At 27.6% G+C, this 24,018-nt stretch overlaps 2 protein-coding genes and 2 pseudogenes across 2 annotated transcripts in view, besides 2 other annotated features; 1 reads left to right on the forward strand and 3 right to left on the reverse strand.

Moving 5' to 3' along the window:
* Positions 1-671: 671 nt before the first annotated feature.
* Positions 672-8,215, reverse strand: PF3D7_1219300 (erythrocyte membrane protein 1, PfEMP1; the record flags this gene model as incomplete). The annotated part of the gene is made up of 2 exons (XM_001350559.1): positions 672-2,000; positions 2,774-8,215. 2 exons carry the CDS (start codon positions 8,213-8,215, stop codon positions 672-674), a joined length of 6,771 nt encoding a protein of 2,256 aa, XP_001350595.1.
* Positions 8,216-10,527: 2,312 nt separating this feature from the next.
* On the reverse strand, positions 10,528-13,951 carry PF3D7_1219400 (annotated as a pseudogene).
* Positions 10,528-13,951: a sequence feature (erythrocyte membrane protein 1 (PfEMP1), pseudogene).
* Positions 13,952-18,035: 4,084 nt separating this feature from the next.
* PF3D7_1219500 lies at positions 18,036-18,848 on the forward strand (annotated as a pseudogene).
* Positions 18,036-18,848: a sequence feature (erythrocyte membrane protein 1 (PfEMP1), exon 2, pseudogene).
* A 740-nt stretch (positions 18,849-19,588) lies between these two features.
* PF3D7_1219600 (aminophospholipid-transporting P-ATPase) overlaps positions 19,589-24,018 on the reverse strand; it is a gene marked incomplete at both ends in the record, with an annotated part of 5,103 nt that continues 673 nt past the window's right edge. Inside the window, 3 exons of the mRNA XM_001350560.1 lie at positions 19,589-19,681; positions 19,829-19,903; positions 20,041-24,018. The exon at positions 20,041-24,018 is cut by the window's right edge and continues 472 nt beyond it. Of these exons, the coding sequence (XP_001350596.1) occupies positions 19,589-19,681; positions 19,829-19,903; positions 20,041-24,018 (4,146 nt within the window). The remainder of the gene's footprint in view (positions 19,682-19,828; positions 19,904-20,040) is intronic.

A 24,018-nucleotide genomic window follows, 5' to 3' on the forward strand; every position in this document is an offset into this window, starting at 1 on the left:
ATTAGAATTCCATAAGAAAAAATCTATAATAATAAAAACATATTCCTTATATATATATTATTAAATTATCTCCAACATGTACTACACATAAATTGTTTTTTTTATATATGTTTTCATTACTTTTTGTTTTTTTTTTATTCTATACGTATTTTTATATTGTATGTATTCATATATATATATATGTATGTGACCGCTACGTATTCTTTTAAAAAATATATTGAATCTATGTATTATACTTCTTGATACATATATATATTTTTACTATATGGAACTGTTTAATTGTGTTAAAAAAAAAAAAACAAAAAAAAAAAAAGACAAAAAAACATATTATAATATATAATATAATAAAAAAAACAAAAAAAACAGTTGTAAGAAGAAAAAAAAAAAAAATATATATGTAATAGTCATATAAAAATTATTATTATTATTATCTTTTTTTTTTCTTCTTTCAAATGTGTATACGAATATAACAATGAAAAAAACTAATAATAAATATATGGTACAAATATCATATAGTAAAAACAAAAAAAACTAATACATACTTTCAAATATATATATATATATTATTATAATAAAAAGAAATAATAATATATCGCATAAAAAAAAAAAAACAAAAATATTCCACAAATAATATATATATAACGCACAATTTCATATATCCCACATATCTATTATTTCTCTTTCGCCATTTCTCCGTTCTTCACACTCATTTCAATTTGTACTTTGCTAGGTAGATCCTCATTATTATGATCAATATATATGTTATCATACGCAGGGTTTGGATTAGACGGAAACGTTAGGTTGGAGTTTTGATCCACAGGGTTGATGTTTCCCACAAGGTTTGGGTTGGTGTGTGTATCGACAGGGTTAATGTTATCCACAGTATATTTATCGGGGTATGTATCAAGGTATATGTTATCATCCACTTGGTTGGGCTTATCTATATGTATTTGAATAGAAACATCACTATTCAACATTTTGTTAGTACTAGGTATATCACTTAGTTTACCACTAGGTATATCACTAGTTGGTGTGATATTTCCACTAGTTTTATTACCACTATTGCTATTATCATTTTCCCACTCTTCTTTCAATTGGTTCAAAATATCCACTTTATTGTTTGTATCCCACTTCTCGCACATGTCTCTATGTCTATCTAACCATTTATGGAACAAATTTATTTGATTGGTTATAGGGTCGTCACGTGCAGGTTTGGCGACATTATATATATTTGTATGTTTTGGGTGATGTTCTGTCCCGAATAATTCGTTTTCTTTTCGTTTTAACAATTCATCATAAATATCAACCTTATTACTATTCAACGAATCATTAATTAAATCTATACCACTATAAGGATTATTATCACGATTAATTGGAATATTATCATTATTAACCATATTAACATTATAACTATATTCTTCTCCAGTATATAAATTTCTATCATGAATAGATGTAATAAAAGGTTTTTCTTGATTATTATCAAAATATAAAGTATTCGGTTGTGTATTGAATGGAATATCTCCGCTACTATAATCATTTGGTACATCCTTTGGTTGATTTTGTAACATATTAGATATAAATTCATCTTTCAATGTATTCCACTCATTATCTGTAATTTTACTACTAGGTATACCATCATTTTGTATATCATTTTGTGTATCACTAGGTGTGTTTTTACCACTAGCTGTTGTGTTGTTACCACTAGGTTCTAGTACCACTTCAATCAACGTTTTATATTTAGGACTACCAGGAACATATATATCATTAATATCTAATTCTTCATATTCACTTTCGGAGGAAGTTATATCAGTAGTATCAGACATAAACGTATATTTGTCTTCGTCTGCATCACCTTCCATATAAATGTATGTTTTACCTTTATATGTACCACTTCTATATGGTATGTACCTATTTTTGGATTTCAATGTAGGTATATCATAATCACTTTTGGGTATTTGCAGTATTTGGAATAAATTTCCAACAGATGCTTTGGTTTTTTTCTAAAAAAAAAATGAACATATATGTGTATGTATATATTTATGTATGTATGTATGTATGTAGGTATATATATGTGTTTGTTAATGTATATATGTATGTAGTTATGGGTATATATATATATATATATATATATGTATGTGTAAATGTGTACGTAGTTATGGGTATATATATATAATATATATGTATGTGTAAATGTGTATGTAGTTATGGGTATATATATATATATATAATATGTATATGTATGCGTATATGTATATGTGCATGTATTTAATTTTTTTATTTTTTTGTTATTTAATTAAAATTTTTTATTTTTCTTTTATTTAATTAAATTTTTTTATTTATTATTTTTTTTTATTTAATTAAATTTTCTTTTTATTTTATTTAAATAAATTTTTTAATTTTTTTTTTATTTTATGATATATATTTTTTTTTTAACATTTTTTTAATTTTTTTTTATTTTATGATATATATGTATATTTTTTTTAACACTTTTTTTTTGATATAATTTTTCATTTTTTTTTTATGAAAATTTTTTTTTTTTTTTTTTTTTTTTTATAAATTTTATATTCCTATTTTCTTTTTTCCTTTTTTTTTTTTTTTTTTTTTTTCAATATAAATACATAAATATATATAAAATATATATAAAACACATACATGTAAATCCATATATATATCCAAACATACTAACAGATACATATACAGAAAACACATATACATATATATATATCCAAACAAATACACAACATCCCCACATATACATATATATATATAATACCTTTAGATAAAAATAAGTGAACGCAGCAAAACCGATGCCAACGCTCCAGGCGAGGGTGGATGTCGCCAGGGGGGGTATTGGTGGTGATGGAGGCGCCGCAGGGGCCGGGGGTTCGGGGACCACGTTTTCTTTGCCACTATCTGTTGCTGGTCCTGCTGGGGGACTATCTGCTGGTGGTGCTGGTCCCGCTGGGGGGATGTTATTTTCTTCATTTTGCGCCACTGTTTCCTCCACTTTTTCATCTGCTGCTTTGTCACAAGTCTCTTCTGTTTGCTCTTCCTTTTTTGGTGGTTTTGGACAAAATGTTGGAGCTTTCACTGTATTTTCTTCTTCAAGGAGTAAGTCTTCATCATCATCAGGGGGGGTGTATTCTTGACACGGTGTTTTTTGGTTTTCGCCACTAGATGGGTCTTTACACTTTTTTGCTTTTGTTTCAAGCTTTTGAAGCAAACATTCTACAACATCCTTCTCACTATTTCCTGCGTTGTCAACGCATTTACATTCATAGGACTTCAGGAACTCTTTTAACTCATTAATTTTTCCTTTACCATTTGCAAGATCCATTCTATATATCAAGGGATCCAAAAGCTGTCTAACCGAAGATTTCATGTCATTGCCATCACCATCTTTTTGGTTTCGATTTTTAAAATGTTCTTTTATTTGTTCCCATTCTGTAGTCTTTTTTTCAACCCACTTTTTAACACATGCACAATCGTTTTTAGATTCATCATCACATGTCTTTTCTCCTTTTTGTGTACATTTTTCGATTATTTTTCTTTTTTTCAATAAATAATAACCTTCTATAAAATCTTCTAACCAATATATTAGCAATACTTTAAATGTAGTATATTGATTGAGGTCTACTTCTTGGTCAAACTTATCTAGTTTACACACATCCGTATTTTTATCTTTAAATTTACAAGTCCATTTTTGTTCTCTTATACCTTTAAATAAACGTGATGTTTTAAACAACGGATTTTCTGAATTTTCTAATTTTTGTGATTTCTTTTCCATATACGGTCCCCTACGATCAATCATATGGACATCAATAGTAGTACTGTTTCCACCGTTTTCACTGAAAATTTTTTCCCACTCATTTCCGTTAACTGCTGTACATTGATCATTACCACCACTTCTTCTACTAGGACCATTACAATTAACTTTATTGGGAGGACATGTTTTACAATATTCTAAAGGGCCAAACGTTTTAAGAGGTTCCTTAAAATCTATTTTATTTTTTGGATCACTACCATCACCTTCATTATTTTTGCAATGTTTCAATGAGGTCAAAAATTGATCAAAAGAACGATTTTCTATTTCTTTGAAAAATTTTGTATTATCACCATCATTAGAATTACCATTTAATTTTTGCTTTTCCTTTCCATATGTATTTTTTTGATTATGAAATTCTTCGAATTTTTTTTCTATCCATTTTCTATATTTTCTACATTGTATATGACAATCACGACAATCTGGATCTGCCAACATATTATTATGTTGAATACCGTCTCGTGTACAATCATGACCATCACCCCCACAATACTCGTGACCACCTCTCTCAATATTACGACAATTATGCTTAACGTTTTTCAACATCCGTTTCCTTTGTCGACAAAAGTCGCTTCCCCACTCATGTAACCAACGAAAAAACGTAGGTATTTCCACAAAATTTTTTAACGTGGGGGTGTTGAGGGTGGGGGTGTTATCACCACTAGTATCGGGGATGTTGATTTTGGCACCACTGGCTTCTTCTTCGAGTTTGACATTTGTGTATTGGTATTTCTCGTTTTGGGGGGTGTTCTTGCCACTGTCCCAAAGTTGTGCGCGCACAGCGGTATCCACTTCTGGTTTGTCAATACCATTTTCTTTATATGTTAAAGCACATATCATTCCATTCCAGATATGGGGACCATGTAGTTCCCACCAGGTTTGTGGTGTTGTGACACTAGGTTTGACAGGAGGTGTGGGAGTTGTGCCACTATTTGAAAAATAGGTACTTATAGCACCTTTTATATCCTTTTCTCTTTCCTGAATTTCTTTATCACCATTAATTATGTCGTTGTAGGTACTACTCTTCGTGTTGTCGTTACTACCACTGTATAATATGTCTTTGTAGTCTGCTAATGTATAAAACATCTGACGTAAGAAACCATCAGGTATTTCACCTTTCTCTAATTTGGATTGGGGGTCATTAGAGTCACCGTCGCCGCTACTGGAGAGGCCGGGCAGTTCACCATTTTCTCGTTGTCGTTGTTGTTCCTCTAGTTTTTCTTTATCTTTTATTTTTTTATATCTATGCCACAAGAAAAAAGTTTCAACTGCCGCAGACTCAATAAATGCATCACGCAGTTTGTCACTTTGTGACGGTGTGTCAACTTGTGGTTGTGTCGCAGTGTCACCCACTTTTTCCGCCCAATCGTGTAGTTTTTGTATGTATAGTCGTCGCCGTCGCGGCGGAACACAAATACTACCATCACTCTTGCCAGTGGCTCCGTCTTTACCACCAGTGGTGTCACCACTTTTAGCACTAGGTGTGGCGAGATCACGTTTATTACGTTGGAGAGCACCACCATTTACACCAACACCATCCTTAGCACCTCCATCACTACTACCTTTACCCTCACTACTTGTGGCTGCTTTGTCACCACTTGGTGTGACACATTTCCAACCTGTGGGTGCGGTTTTGCCGTATTTGAGAGTGCAGGCGTCACTAAATTTGTCGATACTACTAAATAGTGTTTGTACTATATTGCAAGCGTCTGGTCCCGCTGGTGCTTCCTTTGCCTTTTCCTCCACCTCTTCTGGTGACGACGACCCCTCCTCCTTCTTTTCCTCCGGCGCCGCCTCGTTTTCCTCTTCCTTGTGCTCTTCTTCTTCCTCCTTCTTTTCCTCTTCCTCCTCCTCTTCGGCGTCATCGTCTTCATCTTCGTCGTCTTCGTCGTGTTCTTCGTCGTCGAGGTCAGCAGGTGGGCTGTCTTCACGTGGGGTGTCGGGTGAGGCGCCGGAGCGGGCGAGGTCTTCTGGTTTACTGGCAGGTTTTGTTGGTTCTTGACAGTTTTTGCATTTGGTGGCATCTTTATCTTCGTGGTCGAGCAATTTATCAATTGTGGTATTATTTTGATTGTCGCCACCACTAGCAACACCAACAACACCATCTGCTCTTTCTTCTTCTTCACGTTTTTTTTCCTCATCCAATATTTTGTTAATTCCTTTTAATTCCTTTACATTTCCATAACCCGATTTAATATTTTGGAAAAGTTCATCTATGTTCAAAACAAATTTAAGAACATAAGAAGGAGATTTCATTTCTGGTCCAAGAAGTGCATCATTGCCAAAATCTTGCGTTTTAAAATGTTCTTTTATTTTGTCCCATTCTTCTTTCTTTTTTCCAATCCATTTTTGAAAACATTCACATTCTTTTTTACATTCTTCTTCACATTTCTCACGTTTAGATTTATTTATACAACTGTTAACTTTTCCTCTCCAATACATAGAATCGTTCAAAAAACGTCCTATCCAAAAGTAAAAAAATTCGTTAAATGTCTTTTGGAATTGCTCAGGTTCGTTTTGAGATTTGGGATCACTTTTTTCTTTTTTTTTTTGGTTTTCCAATATACATAATCCGCCTCCAGTTTCTACCAATCGGTCATAGTCTGGGTCATCCATACCCTCCTGACCATCTTTCGTCAGCTCACCAATTTGATAACATTTCCATTCATCATAAAGTTCCTTCTTTTCGCTATTACCACCACCACTACCATCACTACCATTTTGTGTTTTACAAAATTGTTCGATTTTTTCTTTTATATCATCATGCTTTTCACCACTTTTAAGGATTTTAATTTCAGTAGGTTTTGCGCTACTTGTAGGCTTATAAAGTTTTATATTGCATTGATTAGTGTCTTTCTCTTCCCATCCGTTACCATTTTTTGTCTTTTTCATTCCACATCCGGGACAGGGTTGGCAATATTGCGAATGATAAAATGTTCCTTCTTTATTAATATTTTTATCATCCTCAACGTTTTTAGTAAAATCAATTTTTTCTTTTTCTTCATTAATATCTTTGCATGCTTTTTCATTATTTAATAATCCCAAAAAAGCATCAACGGTTCCATAGTTACCTTTTTTTTTGAATTCCTCATAAAATTTTTTTTCATATCCTTCATACTTGATAGTTGCAGCTCGCGTTTTCCTACTCCTACCACTAGCACCACCACTAGCACCACCACCTGATATTTCTGTTTGATATTTGTTTCTTTGTTTTAGAAATTCTAATTTTTGGTTATCTATCCATTTTTCATACAGACGACACCAAACAGAACAGTTTGTACAATGTTCACCTATAACAAGTTTACCTATTGCTCTAATAGTTTGAGTGCAATCATATCCATTACCACTACAATATCGATCTGTACCACTATCTCCACGACAATTTGTTTTAACATCTTTTAATTTTTTATTTTTTTTTCTACAAAAGTCTTCTGCCCATTCCTCGAACCAGCGAAGATACTGTGGCACATAATCGAAATACGTAGGAGGATCGACATTTGCCTTGTCGTCACATCGGCATTGCTTATGAGTCGGCGTTCCTGTACCACACGCTGTTTGTCGAAAATATTTATCACTTTCTCCTGCACCACATGTGATAGCTTCCCACACGGTGTGCCGATTTGCGTCCCACCAGTCTTCTCTTAATTGATAAAAATTTTTTTTGGCATCACCTTTGTAGCGTTTTTGTAGCTCCCCATTCTGTTTCCCTCTCGTCGACGTCAATCCACTATGTATTTTCGCGAAAATTTTTTGTAAATTCTCTTCTAATTCATCTCTTTTTTTTTTTTCCTCATCATTACCGAGGAAAAGATCTTTACCGCGTACGATATCACCTATATCTGCAAAACTGCGTGCTAATACAGTACATAATTGGGAAGCAGTACCAGGATTAGTTTGTTGATGTTGTCCATGTTGTGTTGTTAACGTTTCCCCTTCAAATTTTGCTGCATAACACACTTCTGCCAACAACGTGTCACTAGTCGTCGACGTTGTGTCTATAGATTCCAAATTATGATGACATAAATGTAGACGTCGGTATGGAGCGCAAGCACCACAATTGTTTTTATTACCTTCTATTTTTTTGTTAGTACACTGGCCACCAAGTGTATCCGAAAAACGGTTTTCACCCATTTTTCCACTTAACTCTTTGCACGGATACCTGTTACTGTTAGCATCACCATTAAAGTGCTCATAATATTCTTTTACAAGTGTGCATGTTTTATTGCTGCTAGCTCTTTCCCCCATACCTTTTGCATGCTGCAAATTTCCTTTCAACGCCTCTTTATATATTTTAGCATCCTTTTCCACTGTTTCGTACACATCTTTTCCAATTTCATCCAATACATGTTTGGCATCCTGTGAACTACCTCCACCTTTGGCCGCTGCCACCATTTTGTCCGTGCACTACATTATGTCATACATGCATACATACGTGGTTTATATCGTGGCATACATGGTTTGGTGGTGTTTGGTAGGGGTATGTATGTATGTATGTATGTATATATGTATGTATGTATGTTATGGGAGTATTGTGATATGGTAGAATAATAATAATAGTATTGTGTTGGAATATATATATATATAAGTATTGTATATATATTTATATATATATAGTAATTATAATAGTAGTAATATTATAATATATATATAATATATATTAATAAATAATATTTAATATGTATATAATAATAATTATTAGTTTTATATATTTTTAAAAAAAATTTATATTAATACTTGTATAATAAATTTAAATATTCTAACAAAAAAAAAAACAACAATTACATTTTATGAAAAATATTATATTTCATGTATTCTTTTATTTAAATATTTAATTATATATATTATTTTCTTATGTTTTTTATATTTTGTAAAATTATAAATGAGAAAAAAAAAATATGAAAATACATACATATAAAAACATACATGTTTATATATTTAATTATAAACCTTAATATATTTTTTTTTTTTTCGCCTTATATTAATTTATTATATATATATTTTAGAGATAACAAAAGAGGCAAATATGTTCTTCTGTTTCTCTCTATCCATACTATCTATCATATATCTACATAAAAAAATATATATGTATAGGTATATATATATTTTTCATTATATTAAAAATAATACATTATAAATATAATATTTATTATTTTTATTTTTTTTTTTATATTATAATTTATAATATACTATATAATATATGACATATCCTGTAGTACAACGTATATATAAGATCGAGAACAAAAGGGTATCGAAATAAAAAAAAAAAAAAAAAAAATTAATAAAAAGGAGATAAAAAACAATTATTATATTATTAATTAAAATAAATTTTAAAATTATTTTTATTTAACGTTTTATATATTACTTATTTCTACAAAAAAATATATAAAAAAGAATACGTATTCTTCGAATATAATACTATATAAGGGCATACGTATTCCTCCAACATAAATATATACAAGAGCATATGTATTCTCTCAACATATATATATACATAAAGGCATACGTATTCTCGATACCATTAATATAAATATATACAAATGAATACGTATTCTTCAATCAAATATACATATATACATATATATATATATAATAATTCTCGGCTACTGCATGTGTCCGTGCACGATTTCGATTTTTTGGGTATCTTCCATTTCGATTTTCATATTTTTTGTACTTACATTTTTCTATACTTTTCGTTACTTCCATATTTTAGTATAGGATTTATCTCTTAATTCTACTTTGGATTATTATTTCTTGGTCCTTATGATACTGCAATATGAATATCACATATGTATGAAATTACCTTGATGAACAGATATGTTCTTTAATATTATACTTCCACATACATATACATATATATTTATACTTGCATGGCGGATGTATATATCCTTATCATATACAATTAGGTACAATATATAGATCCTCAAAATATATAAGCCCATAGACGTTAACTTATATAGTAGCTATAGATCCTTCACATATTTAACAATAAAACCATATAAGATACAAAACATACATAAATATATAAACAAAATATATACCTAATCCATAATTATAGATATAATCCATATATAAACCCTAACCCTTAACGTTATACCCTTAACCCTAATATATGGGAACCCCAAAAATTTATAAACCCAAAAAAGTATATCCTTAACCCTGGTACATGGGAACCCTAAAGACTAGATCCTTTTATTTTAAGGCCTACATACTATATTTTGATACCTATATCCTCTCTTTTTAAGACTAGATCCTGTTTTTTTAAGGCCTACATACTATATTTTGATACCTATATCCTCTTTCTTTAAGACTAGATCCACTTTTTCTAAGACTAGATCCACTTTTTCTAAGACTAGATCCACTTTTTCTAAGACTAGATCCACTTTTTCTAAGACTAGATCCACTTTTTCTAAGACTAGATCCACTTTTTCTAAGACTAGATCCACTTTTTCTAAGACTAGATCCACTTTTTCTAAGACTAGATCCACTTTTTCTAAGACTAGATCCACTTTTTCTAAGACTAGATCCACTTTTTCTAAGACTAGATCCTTTTTTTTTAAGGCCTAAATACTATATTTTGAGACTTAGATCCACTATATTTTAAGACGCACCTCGATGCATAATTTCTTAACACTAGGTTTGGAACCACAATTTTTATGGCGCACCTCGATGCAGAATTTTTAACACTAGTTTTAGATCCACAATTTTTAAGGTGCACCTAGTTGTGTTCCATGTGGTTGTCCATGTTGTCCTCGCGGTAGTCCCGCACCTGGTCCTAATCCCGCTGGTCCCACTTTACCTTGCGATGCGGCGAATGGAGCTTGTGGTAGTGTTGGTTGTGGTCCACTAAATGGTACTAATCCTGGTCCATCTGCCCTTACACCGTAGGTACCGAAGCCACCTAGTGCCTCCACCGCTCCATGTTGTGCCTTAAACTGTTCTTTATAATTGTGCCATAGGAAAAAAGTTCCCACAGCTGCCGACTGGATAAAAGCGTCACGGAGGGCCTCACGTGGGTCTTTGCCACTACTTTTTGACGTGGTTTTGCCCTCACTTGTTTGTGACGATATTCCAACTGGTTCTAACGCTTTGGCACTACTAACTGGATGTGACTGACTACCTTCTGCGGTTTGACCATTTGGCTTCACTCTACCTTCTGTGCCTTGAACACCACCTTTGGCCTCATCTACCTGTGCTTGTAGTGACTCAACAGGATCTGTCGGACCATTTGACGCTGCCTCACCATTTTGTGACTGGCCTGTGGTACCATCTACCTGTGACGCCGCCGTGTTATCACCTGTCAATTTCGTTAGTGGTGTTACGTATAGTCGTCGCCGTCGCGGCGGAACACAAATACTACCAGCAGTGGCATCCCTTTTACCACCAGCACTACGTTTAAGACGTCTTTTGGCGACAACACTCTCATCTTGACCACCCTCACTACCTTTGTCGTCATTATTAGTGGTAGGAGTTACACATTTCCAACTTGACGGTGCCTTTGGGCCATATTTAAGGCTACATGCCTCTTTGAGGTTTTCGATCTTAAGTGCGTTTTTCACTGTTTCGCACACATCCAACTTGTTGTCTATTTCCTCTTCTGGTGACGACGACCACCCATCCGCATCCGTGTCCTCAGTGGTGTCTTCCTCGTTTTCGAGTTCCTCTTTGGATTCTTCAGAGAAGTTATTTTCATTTTCATCCTCTAGAGTGGTGCCAGGGGCAGATGGTTCTAGAATACGAGCGGCACTTTTATCTTCTGGTTTTGGACATTCTTTGCATTTGTTGGCATCCTCTTCTTCGTGTTGTAGTAATTTATCAATTGTACTCGTATTTTGACTTCTGGGGACACCAGCTGCTGCATCTTCTTTTTCACGTTTTTCTTCACCTTCCAATATTTTGTTAATTCCTTCTGTTTCTTTTACATCTCAATAACCCGATTTAATATTTTCGAAAAGTTCATCTAATCGCAAAATATATTTAAGAGTTGTGATAGATTCCCCCGGAAGATCTTGCGTTTTAAAATGTGTTTTTATATCTTCCCATTCGGTTTTTTTTTTTTCAATCCTTGTTTGGAAACAATCGCACTCACCTTTGCATTTTTGTTTTCCACATGTTTTCTTACCATTTTTTAAGCATCCCCCAACTATGCCTCTCCAATACATGGAATCGTTCAAAAAACGTCCTATCCAAAAGTAAAAAAATTCATTAAATGTCTTTTGGAATTCATCAGATTCGTTTTCAGAGTTTTTTCCTTTTTCTTCTATTTTTTTTTGTTTTGCAATGTACATAATCCACCTGCATCTTTTAAATCGTCCTCCTCCTCGACTTCGTCTTCATCCTCCTCATCTTCTTTTTTATCTTCCTTTACATATTGAGCTTCATAGCATTTCCATTGTTCCTTTAGTTTCTCCTTTTCTTCATTACTTCCACCACAAAACGTGTCAATTTTTTGTTTTATCTCATTGCGTTTATCACCAAAGGAAAGGACATCTATACCATTAAAGTTGTTATCATCTAGAATCTTATAACGTTTTTTACGCGTGCATCTACCACCACTTTTCTCTTTCCAATCATTACCGTCACGTTTGACCCCACATCCGGGACATACTTCACAATATTTCGAATGATAAAACGTTCCTTTATATTCTTTATCTTTATCAACATGTTCATTAAAATCAAATTCTCCTCCTTTGTCATCAAAATTTTGACATTCTTTTTCTTTATTTAATTTTTCGAAAAAATTTTTAACCTCACTATAGCCACGTTCTTTCAGTTTTTTATAAAATTTACTTTCATACCCATTATCATCACTACTAATACTACGCGTTCTTCGTGTTTGTCTCTTACCACCAACACTACTACTACTACTTGATGTTCCGTTTATTACATTCTCGTATTCTCCTCTTTGTTTTAGAAATTGTTCTTTTTGGTTATCTATCCAATTTTCATAACGATGACATGCAAAAAAACAGTCAGAGCAACCCTTATCCATACGCACCTTACCTGTTCTACTAATGTTTGTTCGCAATCATGTCCATTACGACTACAATATCGATATTGATCACTTTTATATTTTCCACGACATTTCTTTTTGGCATTTTCTAATTGTTTTTTTCGTTTACGACAAATGTCTTCGGCTCATTCCTCGAACCATCGAAGAAACTGCGACACATAATCGTAATATGTAAGGACCTGGTCGTTTGCCTTGCCCTCACTTGTCTTGGGACACCGGCATTTGTCTCTGGCTTGCTCTCGAGTTTCACTAATACCACCACCACTACTTTTGCAAGTTGAACGAAAATATTTATTATGCCCTAGCTTGTCGCTACGTGTAATGGCTTTCCATACTGTTTCGCGATTCGCAGTCCACCAATCTTTTCTTAATTTAGAATAATTATTGTTATCATCACCTTGGTAGCGAGCTTGTAGCGGAGACGCACTCCTCCCTTTCGTCACTTCATCATGTATTTCTTTGAAAATTTCTTTCAACTTATCATCTAATTTTTTTCTTTGTGCACTTTCTTGTGTATTACCATAAAATAAATCTTTACCGCGTATAATGTCTCCTATATCTGCAAAACGTCGTGCTAAAACGGTACATAATTCAAAGGGAAAATTACCATATGTTGTTTGATATTTTGGATAATTAAGTGTTATTGATTCTCCTTCATATTTTGCTGCAAGACACACCTCGGCCAACAACTTCTGCTTGTTATCAATTTTATCAATGTTTATAGTTTCCAAATTTTTGTTACATAGAGATAACTTCCTATATGGAGCAGAGGCTCCACCATTATTACCTCTTATTTTTTTCTTATCATATTCAGCGATACGGTTTTTAGAAAAACGGTCTTCTTTTCCTTTTCCGCATGTCTCATTATTATCCGTAGCCTTAATAACTTTAGTATAATTAAATATGCATGGATCATTGGTGTCACCCATTTCCTCACTAGAAAATGTTGCTAGTGACAACAATCCTTTTAACTCACTCCCACCACGTCCTGCAGCTTCATTTTGTACTTGGTCGTGCACTATTTTCCCTATGCTATCCAATAAATGTTTGGCACTTGTTTTATCAATATCTTCCCCGCCACCACCTCCTCGCAACGCCACCGGCTTCTTGGGCCCCATGGTTGCGACAACATGATGTCATAAATGCGCGCACATACATATATACATATACATATATACATACATATATACATTGGTATACATGCATTCTCTTTCATACACTGTTAGTATATACTACATTCTTCGTATATTTTATCATTAGTATATAATGTTATACATTGTAATATATAATTATATGTTTTGATACATTCTGTAATACTCGCATTATTAGTCCAATAAGATCTTTATATTATTTTGTACAAATTTTATTTTTATTATTATTATGATATACAAACAAATATGTGCATTTTGTACATCTATATATATAGATAGATATATGTATTTAACGACTATATATATATTTAATATATGATCATATTTAATATATATATATATAATATTATAATTATATATATATTATAGTGAAGTTATAATATCTATATTATACATAATTAATATAATTATCTATGCCATAATAATCTTATAACATTCTACAATAATGTTTTCTTCAATATATATAATGTTTAATACATTTACTATAATATATAAATATTATATATATTTGTTGTAATGTTATAATATATATATATTAAAATATATTTAGAAATATAATATTTTACAAGTAGATAGTAATTATTATATTAATATAATTCTAAAAAATATATTTTTAATAAATTTAAACGTTCTATAAAAATATATATAATTATAAATATTTTATTTCATGTATTTCTTTATTTATTTATTTTATATATATTTTTTATAAAGAAAAAGCAAATAAATTATAACAGAAATAGAAAAATATAAAAAGTATAATTATACAGGTTATGTATAAATATAAGTAATTTTGTATTAATTTATAAACATTTATTTATTTATGTTTTGTTAATTTATTATTATTTCTTTTTATTTTATTATTTTATTTATATTTTTTCTTTTTTTTTCATATATTGGATAATAAAAAAAAAAAAATGAAAGAAAGATGTTCCTCCGTTTTTCTCTATATTATCTATCATATTTATATATTCATATATATATAATTGATATAGATATATATTTTTTTTTTTGGTATTTTTGTATTATATTAAAAGTAGCATATTATTAATATAAATTTTTTTTTTTTTGGTTATATATTATAATTTATTATATAATAATATATGTATAACATCCAAAAAAAAAAAAATTATAAAATTAAATAAATATATATATATAACGGGAAACATATATTATTATATTAATAAAAATAATTTGATAATTTGTTTTGTTGTATTTTTTATGTATTTCATGGATTTTATGAATTTCAAAATTTTATTGTATTTATAATAAAAAAAAACTAAAAAGATACATTTTTTTATATATATTCAAATATAAGTCATGAATAAAATGTTCACGTACTCTACATTTATATTAATCAAAATATTTGTTATAATATAAAAATATATATATGCCAGTATATAAATATTATTGTCCTAAAGCATATATTAAAATATATAATAATGTATGTATAAAAAAAATATAAACTTAAATACTATAAAATAAATAAATATATATATATATATATATATTTATATAATTAGTATATGGAAATATAAAGAAAATATCTATAAAGAGAATATATATAATACACATAGAATATATATACAACGTATATATATATATACATATAGAATAAATTTACTTATATTCCAAATACTAATATTGTTATATATTTCTTATATCATGATAACAAAAAGGAACGACAAAAAATAAAAAATAATAATAAAAGCATGATATAATGAAACTAACTATCCATTAGTGTAGTTTTATGGTCTTTATTTATATATTTTATAATCATTATTGTTGTAAAATATACGTTGTTAGTTACGTATTTTTATATGTACAAAAAAAAAAAAAAAAAAAAAAAACATAACCCTGAACTTTAAACCATATCTATATCAACATAGACATATACACAAATAAACACATTGACTTATGTGCATCTATTCACATATAAGCATACATCCTTAGATACACCTAATACCCAACCAGAAATATATATATATATATATATATTTATATTTATATTTATATTATATGATATAGTTACAAGTTAGTATTTCTGTGTAATAGTATTATTTTAACTAATTCATTGTTATTATATTATAATTAAATATTTTTCAAAAAAAAATATTAAGTTAATATAATATAAATTAACATAAATAAAAATAATTTTAATTGTTTATATTTATAGTTAATATTAAATACTTGTTATTTCTATAAATATGTTACTTATTTATAATTATGTTATATTTTAATACAATATATAATATGAATTATTATTATTTAGTGTTCTTATTTTATTATTTCTTTTTTTCCTTGTTAAGATAAAAATAATATTTACTTATTACTTGTTGTAAAGATATACATAATATATATATATAAAACCAGATTAAAATTATATAAAACATTTGAGAACTACAAAATGGGGATATATATTTCTTATTTTTGTTTTTTTAAATAATATTATTATTATATAAGGCGAATTCACATTTAAATAATTGGTCCATAATATTCATTAAAAAAATCCAAATTCAAATATCATTATATAGATGTAGTTATTTATTTATAAAATCAGCAGCATTCTTTTTAAAGTAATGTTACAACAGCATCCTTTATAAGATAACAGAAATATTTTTTATAACATTAATTTATCCTATTACAGTAACATTATTTATGCTTTCCATTTTTATTTTTTTTTATTTTTTTTTTTTTTTTCTTTTATTCATACTTGCAATTATTTAAAATAAAATACAACAATTCTTACAAATATTATTAATTTTCTCTTTTATAATTATATATGGAACAAAAATATATTATTCTTTATATCAATTACTATATATAATGTTGCGTGTTATTTATTTAATATATACAATAATATAAATGTACAAATTATATCTTAATTAACACTATTTTTAAATATAAATATATTATTAAACTATCATAAATACTGAACAAATTATATCAAATTTTTTAATATATATATATAATCATACATAAACAATATTAAATAATCCCTAAATTATAAAAAGAACATTTTTGTATAACATAAAAACATTATTCAAAATATATTATATATATTATTTTATTATATGCATATTCTTCACTTTAAAAGTTTTTTTTATAATAACCAATATTAATATATACTCCATACATATTACAATATAAAATATCATTTTAAAAATATTTTTAAATATATATATATATATATAAATTCATATTAGTAATATCTTAGATACATTAGACAATGAGAATATTCCCATGCAGAATATATATTAAAAACAATAAAAGAAAATTAAATTAATAAAAAATATGTGTTGAATTAAGCTTATATAAAATTTTTTAACTATGATCTTTATTTTTAACATTATATAATATTACTTACAATATTTCTTGTTATATATATATTTTTTTAATTACAATTATACAATGATATATGTTAGAACATCTATTATATATATGTTGCAAAACCTTCTAATAAGTATTATAAAAACCTTTAACAACTATTATTTTACACATTCTTATGTTATTTGTAATGAAAATGAATTATTTGTTACTATATTGTAATCGGTTCTTAAGATGAATAGATATATATATCTTGATTATAATTTATCCTGTCGTATACAATTAAATTTTATTACAAATTAAACAAATTATAAAAAATTTTTAAATATTTTATTATATTATACTTTTTTTTGTAACAAAATATATATTCAGATTCCAATAAAAAAACATATATTTGTATAATTTAAACTTATTATGTCATATTAAACAATTACAATAACATCATAGATAAACAATTTTTTTATAAATAAATTAAAAAAAAAAAAAAAAAAAAAAAAAAAAACATAAAATAAAATAAAATAAAATAAAATACATTATTATGTGCCAAGTACTTTTGTAATTTTCCTATATTTATATAAGTATAAAAATAAAAAAAACGTCTATTACTTTAATATATTATAATTTTCTCTTCCATAAAATTCATTTTTATTTTCATCATAATATATATATACATCTAATAATGATTATTATTATAGTGTATATATATATATATATATATATATATGTAAAGTCCAAAATTACATCTGCGCATACCAATCTTTTTCGTGTTATTGATATAACCCAAAACGAGTATGGAATGCCGACAAAACCTTCACCAAATAGATATGTTCCGTATGAAAGTGATCGATATAAAGGCAAAAGGTATATATATGTTCAAGGGGATACAGACGAAGAGAAAAATATTTTTATGTTTGATACTACTGATATTACTTTTTCATCTTCCGAAAGTGAATATGAAGAAATAGATACGTATATATCACATGTTCCTAAATATAAAACATTGATAGAAGTGGTACTAGAACCATCAAAAAGGGATACACAAAGTGGTGATATACCTAGTGATGATACACCTAGAAATAAATTTACAGATAATGAATGGAATCAACTGAAACACGATTTCATATCGCAATATATAGAACATGTAATACCTGATGTGCCTACGGAGTTACCATTAAATACACAACCTAATACGTTACACCATAGTATGGATGAAAAACCTTTTATTACATCCATTCAAGATAGATTTCTTGATACTGGTCATGAAGCGGTTACTTACAATATTAATTGGAATATTCCCGAAAATATTAATAGGACTACTAATATCATGGGCGATCCAAAATATGTGTCATCGAACTATATGCATACTGGGGTTCATTTAATTAATAATTCATTAAAATGTGACGATAAAAAAGTTCATATTTATGGTGAGTTACTAAAACGAAAAGAAAACGAATTATATAGAACAAATCATAAAAAAAAAAACCATACAATTTTTAATCGTGTTACTAGTATAAATAATAAGAATCCATTAGAAAACTAAATTAATTTATTTTATAAATAGTTAGATCGTCATAAAAGTATGATATATAAGTTGGATATTAAAAAATGGTAGCTAATATATTATGATGATATATATATATATATATATATATATAATAATCCTAATAATATATATGACTTGTCCAAGTTGGAAAAATCTTTCAATAATAATATTTCTTTTTTTTTGATAAAATTGATAATAACATTAGAGAAAAGTATATAAAAAAAAAAAGATATATAATTTTTCGATGAACATATGAGTAACTTTAATATAATGCGAAGGACTCTTCCTAATAAGTTTAAGGAAACATCTTTTCCTTTATGATATATATGGAATATAAAACATATGGTAAATTTATTGTTATGTAGTGAACCCATTTTTTGAATATCAATCCATAGGATATATGATATGTAAGTATTTATCATTTACTTTTAGGAATTATATAAATATTCATATTTATATATTACAGTTATAATTTATATATAATTTCCTTTTGTATTTTTTATTCTTATATGATATATCAATTATTAAAAATGAATAATTATTTTAAATGTTTTATTTTTTAAAATAATATGTAAATAAAATAAAAGTTAAAATTTTTATACATGTATATATATTTATTTATATATTTATGAACAAATAAAATTAATAATATTAAAAAGATTATTTAATATATATATATATATATTTAATATTACATTACAAATATATTAATAAAATATAGAAACGGAAGTTATTATTTAAATCATATTATCTTGTTTTCTAATTAATTGTATACATGCAGGGTCTGCTTCACTAAATGCATATCCTAATGATTTTGATTTTTCAATTCTCTAAAAAAAAAAAAAATAAATAATTAAAATGTATATATATGTAAAGATAAAAATGATTTATATGATAATATATATATATATATATATATATATGTGTTCCATTTATTAATTTATTATTTATTATTATTTTTTTTTTTTTTTCCTTACAATGTCATCATCCTTATCAAATTCATTCAACTTTAGCTGATCAATAACATCGTTCATGCCTATTTTTGCATTTTCCTAAAAAGGTACATATATATATATATATATATTTATATAAAAAATTATATAGAAAAAAATATACCAATACAATAATGAAAAACTATATATAATATTAAAACATTTTATTAAATAGTTTTTGATTTTTTTTTTATTACTTGATCTAATAATAAATGATATATCTCTGGGTTGAAATTTCTCTTGTATACTTTAAAAACGTAATCTCTTAACAATGCTGTAAATAATCCCAATATAACAACTAGCCAAAAACGAAGAGACTGAACGAGATATACTATGGTTCCTAAAAGATGAATACTTCCTACACACATAAAAGAAAATGCAGTAACTAGGAGCACAAACGAAAATATACTTAAAGCAATACCACTAATAGGAAGTATATTTAAATAATAGGTTTCAAATAAAATTTTAAAATTAACAATTAAAACTGTTAAAAAATAAGTAGCACATCCTACGGTCCAAATGTCGTATGGTATTCCATCTGATGTAGGTATATTATAGTATGATAAAAAATATAAAGGTATTAGAAAAACTACTGATCCATGAAAAAGACTATTCATTACCCATGAAATAAATGTTCTAATATTAAAATAATAATGATGTATACCTAATTTATATAAATTTGGTTTTTCCATTGCTGTATTTAAACTAATATCTTGATCTAACACAGCATGAATTACAACAGGTATAGCGGTAAAAAGGACATTAAATAAATGTAATAAAAATTCAAAATATATTTTTTGTCCTGAATATAAAGAAATGGAACCAAAAATAAATAATGGAAATATTAAAACCATATTTTTATAAAACATATATACCACCAATTTACTTATTCTTCTATAGGATAATCTACCATGTACTAATAACAAATTTTTTAAAAAGCGGAATTGACTAATACCATAATCTGAAGAATTAAATGCTTGAACTCCTTCTTGTCCTCTTATACCTATTCCGATATTTGCTGTATTAATCATATTTCGGTCATTTGCTCCATCACCTATAGCTAATGTAATTTTATTTAATAATCGATTAGCTGATGAAACAATGGCTCCTTTTTGATATGGACTAACTCGACCACATATAACGGATGAACATTTATCAGCTAAATAAAAGAATTTTCTTTCCATTTTTTCACTTAATAATAAATCAATAACAGAACCGTCAACAACTAAAACATAATTTAATGTATTAATTAACATATTGTATTTATCTGGATTAAGTAATAAACCACTTTTGTTCTTAGCACAAAAAAAGTTCTTTATAAAATTATTTCGAAAAAAAGTTTTTCTTTTTTCATCTTCAACATTATTATTTTCATCATCAAAATTATAATGTGGTATATTTAAAGATTTTTCAACCATTAAAATATCATCATCTATTTTTTTTATTAAAGCTTCTTCACTCTCAATATACTCTTCTGTATAAATAAATTGTTCTGAATAATTATCTATTAAATTTGCTGCTATACCAATATTCATAGCAGTTTCAATTTTATCACCTGTTAACATCCATATATGAATTCCAGCCATTCTTAAATCTTCAATGGTTGAACTAACACCTTCTTGTAACTTATCTTCTATACCAGTAATTCCTTGTAATATTAAATCATTTTCAATATATTCAGCAACACTTTCTAATTTCTCTTCTCTATCTTTTATACTTAAAGAAGCCTCTTTATAAAGATGATACCATTCGGCAAAACTCTCTTCACTTAATTCTCTTTGTGCAATACATAAAGTTCGTAACCCTTCATCCGCATACGTTTCCATATGTTCAATGGTTATTTCATCTACATCGGTTCGTTTGGCTAATTTTTTTAGAATGATACTACCAGCCCCTTTACAAAATAGCATAATTTTGGAATTCTTACTATTTTTACAGGTAATAACTTCTGGTGTGCGCCCTTCATTATGATTATAAATAATATTGAAATTATTTTTATCATCATATAAATTATCAATACGGATATTATTATTATTATTATTATTATTATTATTATTTAATTTTGAATGTGCTTCTTTTTTTGGAGGGTATACATTCAGATCATCCGTTTCTTCTTTTTCCTCATTTTTACCAACAACTAAATGATCATCCATATTATTCTTTTTCTTATCCATATTAGACGATTTAGCATCTGTTGGGTGATTATAATCAGGATTAATTACTGGTATTCTACAAATTACACTACTCATTTTTCTTTTACTAGTAAATTCAATAGTTGCTAATGTATCAATTTCATATATTTTTCCAAAGATACTTATACCATACTTTCCTTCCCTTCTATATAAAAAGGTAATATCAAAATGTTTTGCTGCATTAACTAAAGCTTCTTCATCAGGACTACTCGATGAATAGGTAGTTACGCCCTCCTTATCCTTTTCACAAATAACAGCATGATTAATAGCTAGATGAAGGAAAAAGTTTATTAAGTTTACGTGATTAAAATGATTTGGATCTTTCAAATGATTTATTATATCATTATCTATAATATTTACATGAGGTGTTTTCTTTTTAAATTTCATGGTTGGTTCCACAGGTATTTCTAAATTTTTCTTCTTCAAAATATTTCTTTTAATTTCGGTAAGTCCTTTTCCATAAGAAATACCATTAATAGCACATTTTCGAAACTCCATGATATTACATGTTAACGTTCCTGTTTTATCTGAAAAAATATATTCGATTTGACCTAACTCTTCAATTAAACTAGATGTTCTTGGTACAGCATTAAAATATATATAATTTTTTTCTTTCGAATCTTTAAATGATATAACTCTAGATGAAATTTCTCGTTTTGGTGCATTACTAATAATTCCTAAACTACTAGATGAATACTGTTTATTATTACCATTAATATTTTGATGACTACTATTATTTTTAAAAGCTATACAATCACTTTTCATGTCCATATTATCTTCTTCTGTTTGATTTTCGTCTATATGTAATAAAGAGCTATCTGCTATTTTTTTTGTTCTCATTCGTTTTATAACATCTGCATCTGATGAAATGTCATCTTTGGGTATATTTGGAATTTCTTTTTGTTCACCAAATGAAGGAACATCTGCTTGTACTTTATGAATCATATTTTTATCACATGATATAAAATACGCTTGAACTACTTTAACAAAGCTCATAGTAACAATTAAACTAATGGGAACGAAATTTCCTGTAATAACTACCCATGAGAAAAACGAAATAATTCCTACTATGTATGGTTTTTTAGCCTTTTCCAAATTAAAAGGCAAATATCTAAATCGATTTTTTCTAGATGAACTTACAATTATAGCATTATAATATGCAGAAATTAAACAAATAATCATTTGAATGACCCATATAATTATGGTCATTTTATTTGTTAATATTTCTAATTTACTTGTTTTTTTAATTGATTTTGAAGAATTCATTTGTATTTTAGTTTCTCTACCTACATATATAACAATTCCCATTATCCAATCGGTATTTTTTAATTTACATCCTCTTAATACAAATTGTTTTTCATCAAAAGGTATTCTTATATAATTATCATTTTTTAATATATTATTTTCATCCATGTCATCAAAGTCATCATCATCTTTATTATAATTCTTAATATCACTCTTACTATCACTCTTATTATTATTATTGCATAAATTACTTCCGATAGCACTACTACTCTTACTTAAATCTACACTAGATAACCTTTTTTTGCGATATTCTATTTCCTCCGTTGTTTTTTTTAATAATTCTTGTATACCAATATTTTCTACATCTATTTTCTTATCCTTTTCAAAATAAATAGTACCATACATGGTGGATAAATCTTTATTTGGTTTATCACTTAAAATAAAACCTTTTAAATTTTTTACATTATCAATTGCACTATTTCTATCATTACCTAATATATTAAATAAAAATGTATTGGCTTCTTTTACTTTTAAATTGGTTTCACCATCTAAACTAGAGGTTTCAACAAAAGCAATACCATTTTTATGACTAGTACATAATAATAAGATATCTGCACAGAAAAATTCAGATCTTCTACATAAAATAATATCACCAGCTTTTATATCTTTCCATCTTTTTTTAACAGTACCTTCAATGTTTTCTAAATTATCTTCATAATTATTAATATAATCATTAAT

This window comes from Plasmodium falciparum (genome assembly GCF_000002765.6).
Source record: "Plasmodium falciparum 3D7 genome assembly, chromosome: 12".
Taxonomy (NCBI): Eukaryota; Apicomplexa; class Aconoidasida; order Haemosporida; family Plasmodiidae; genus Plasmodium; species Plasmodium falciparum.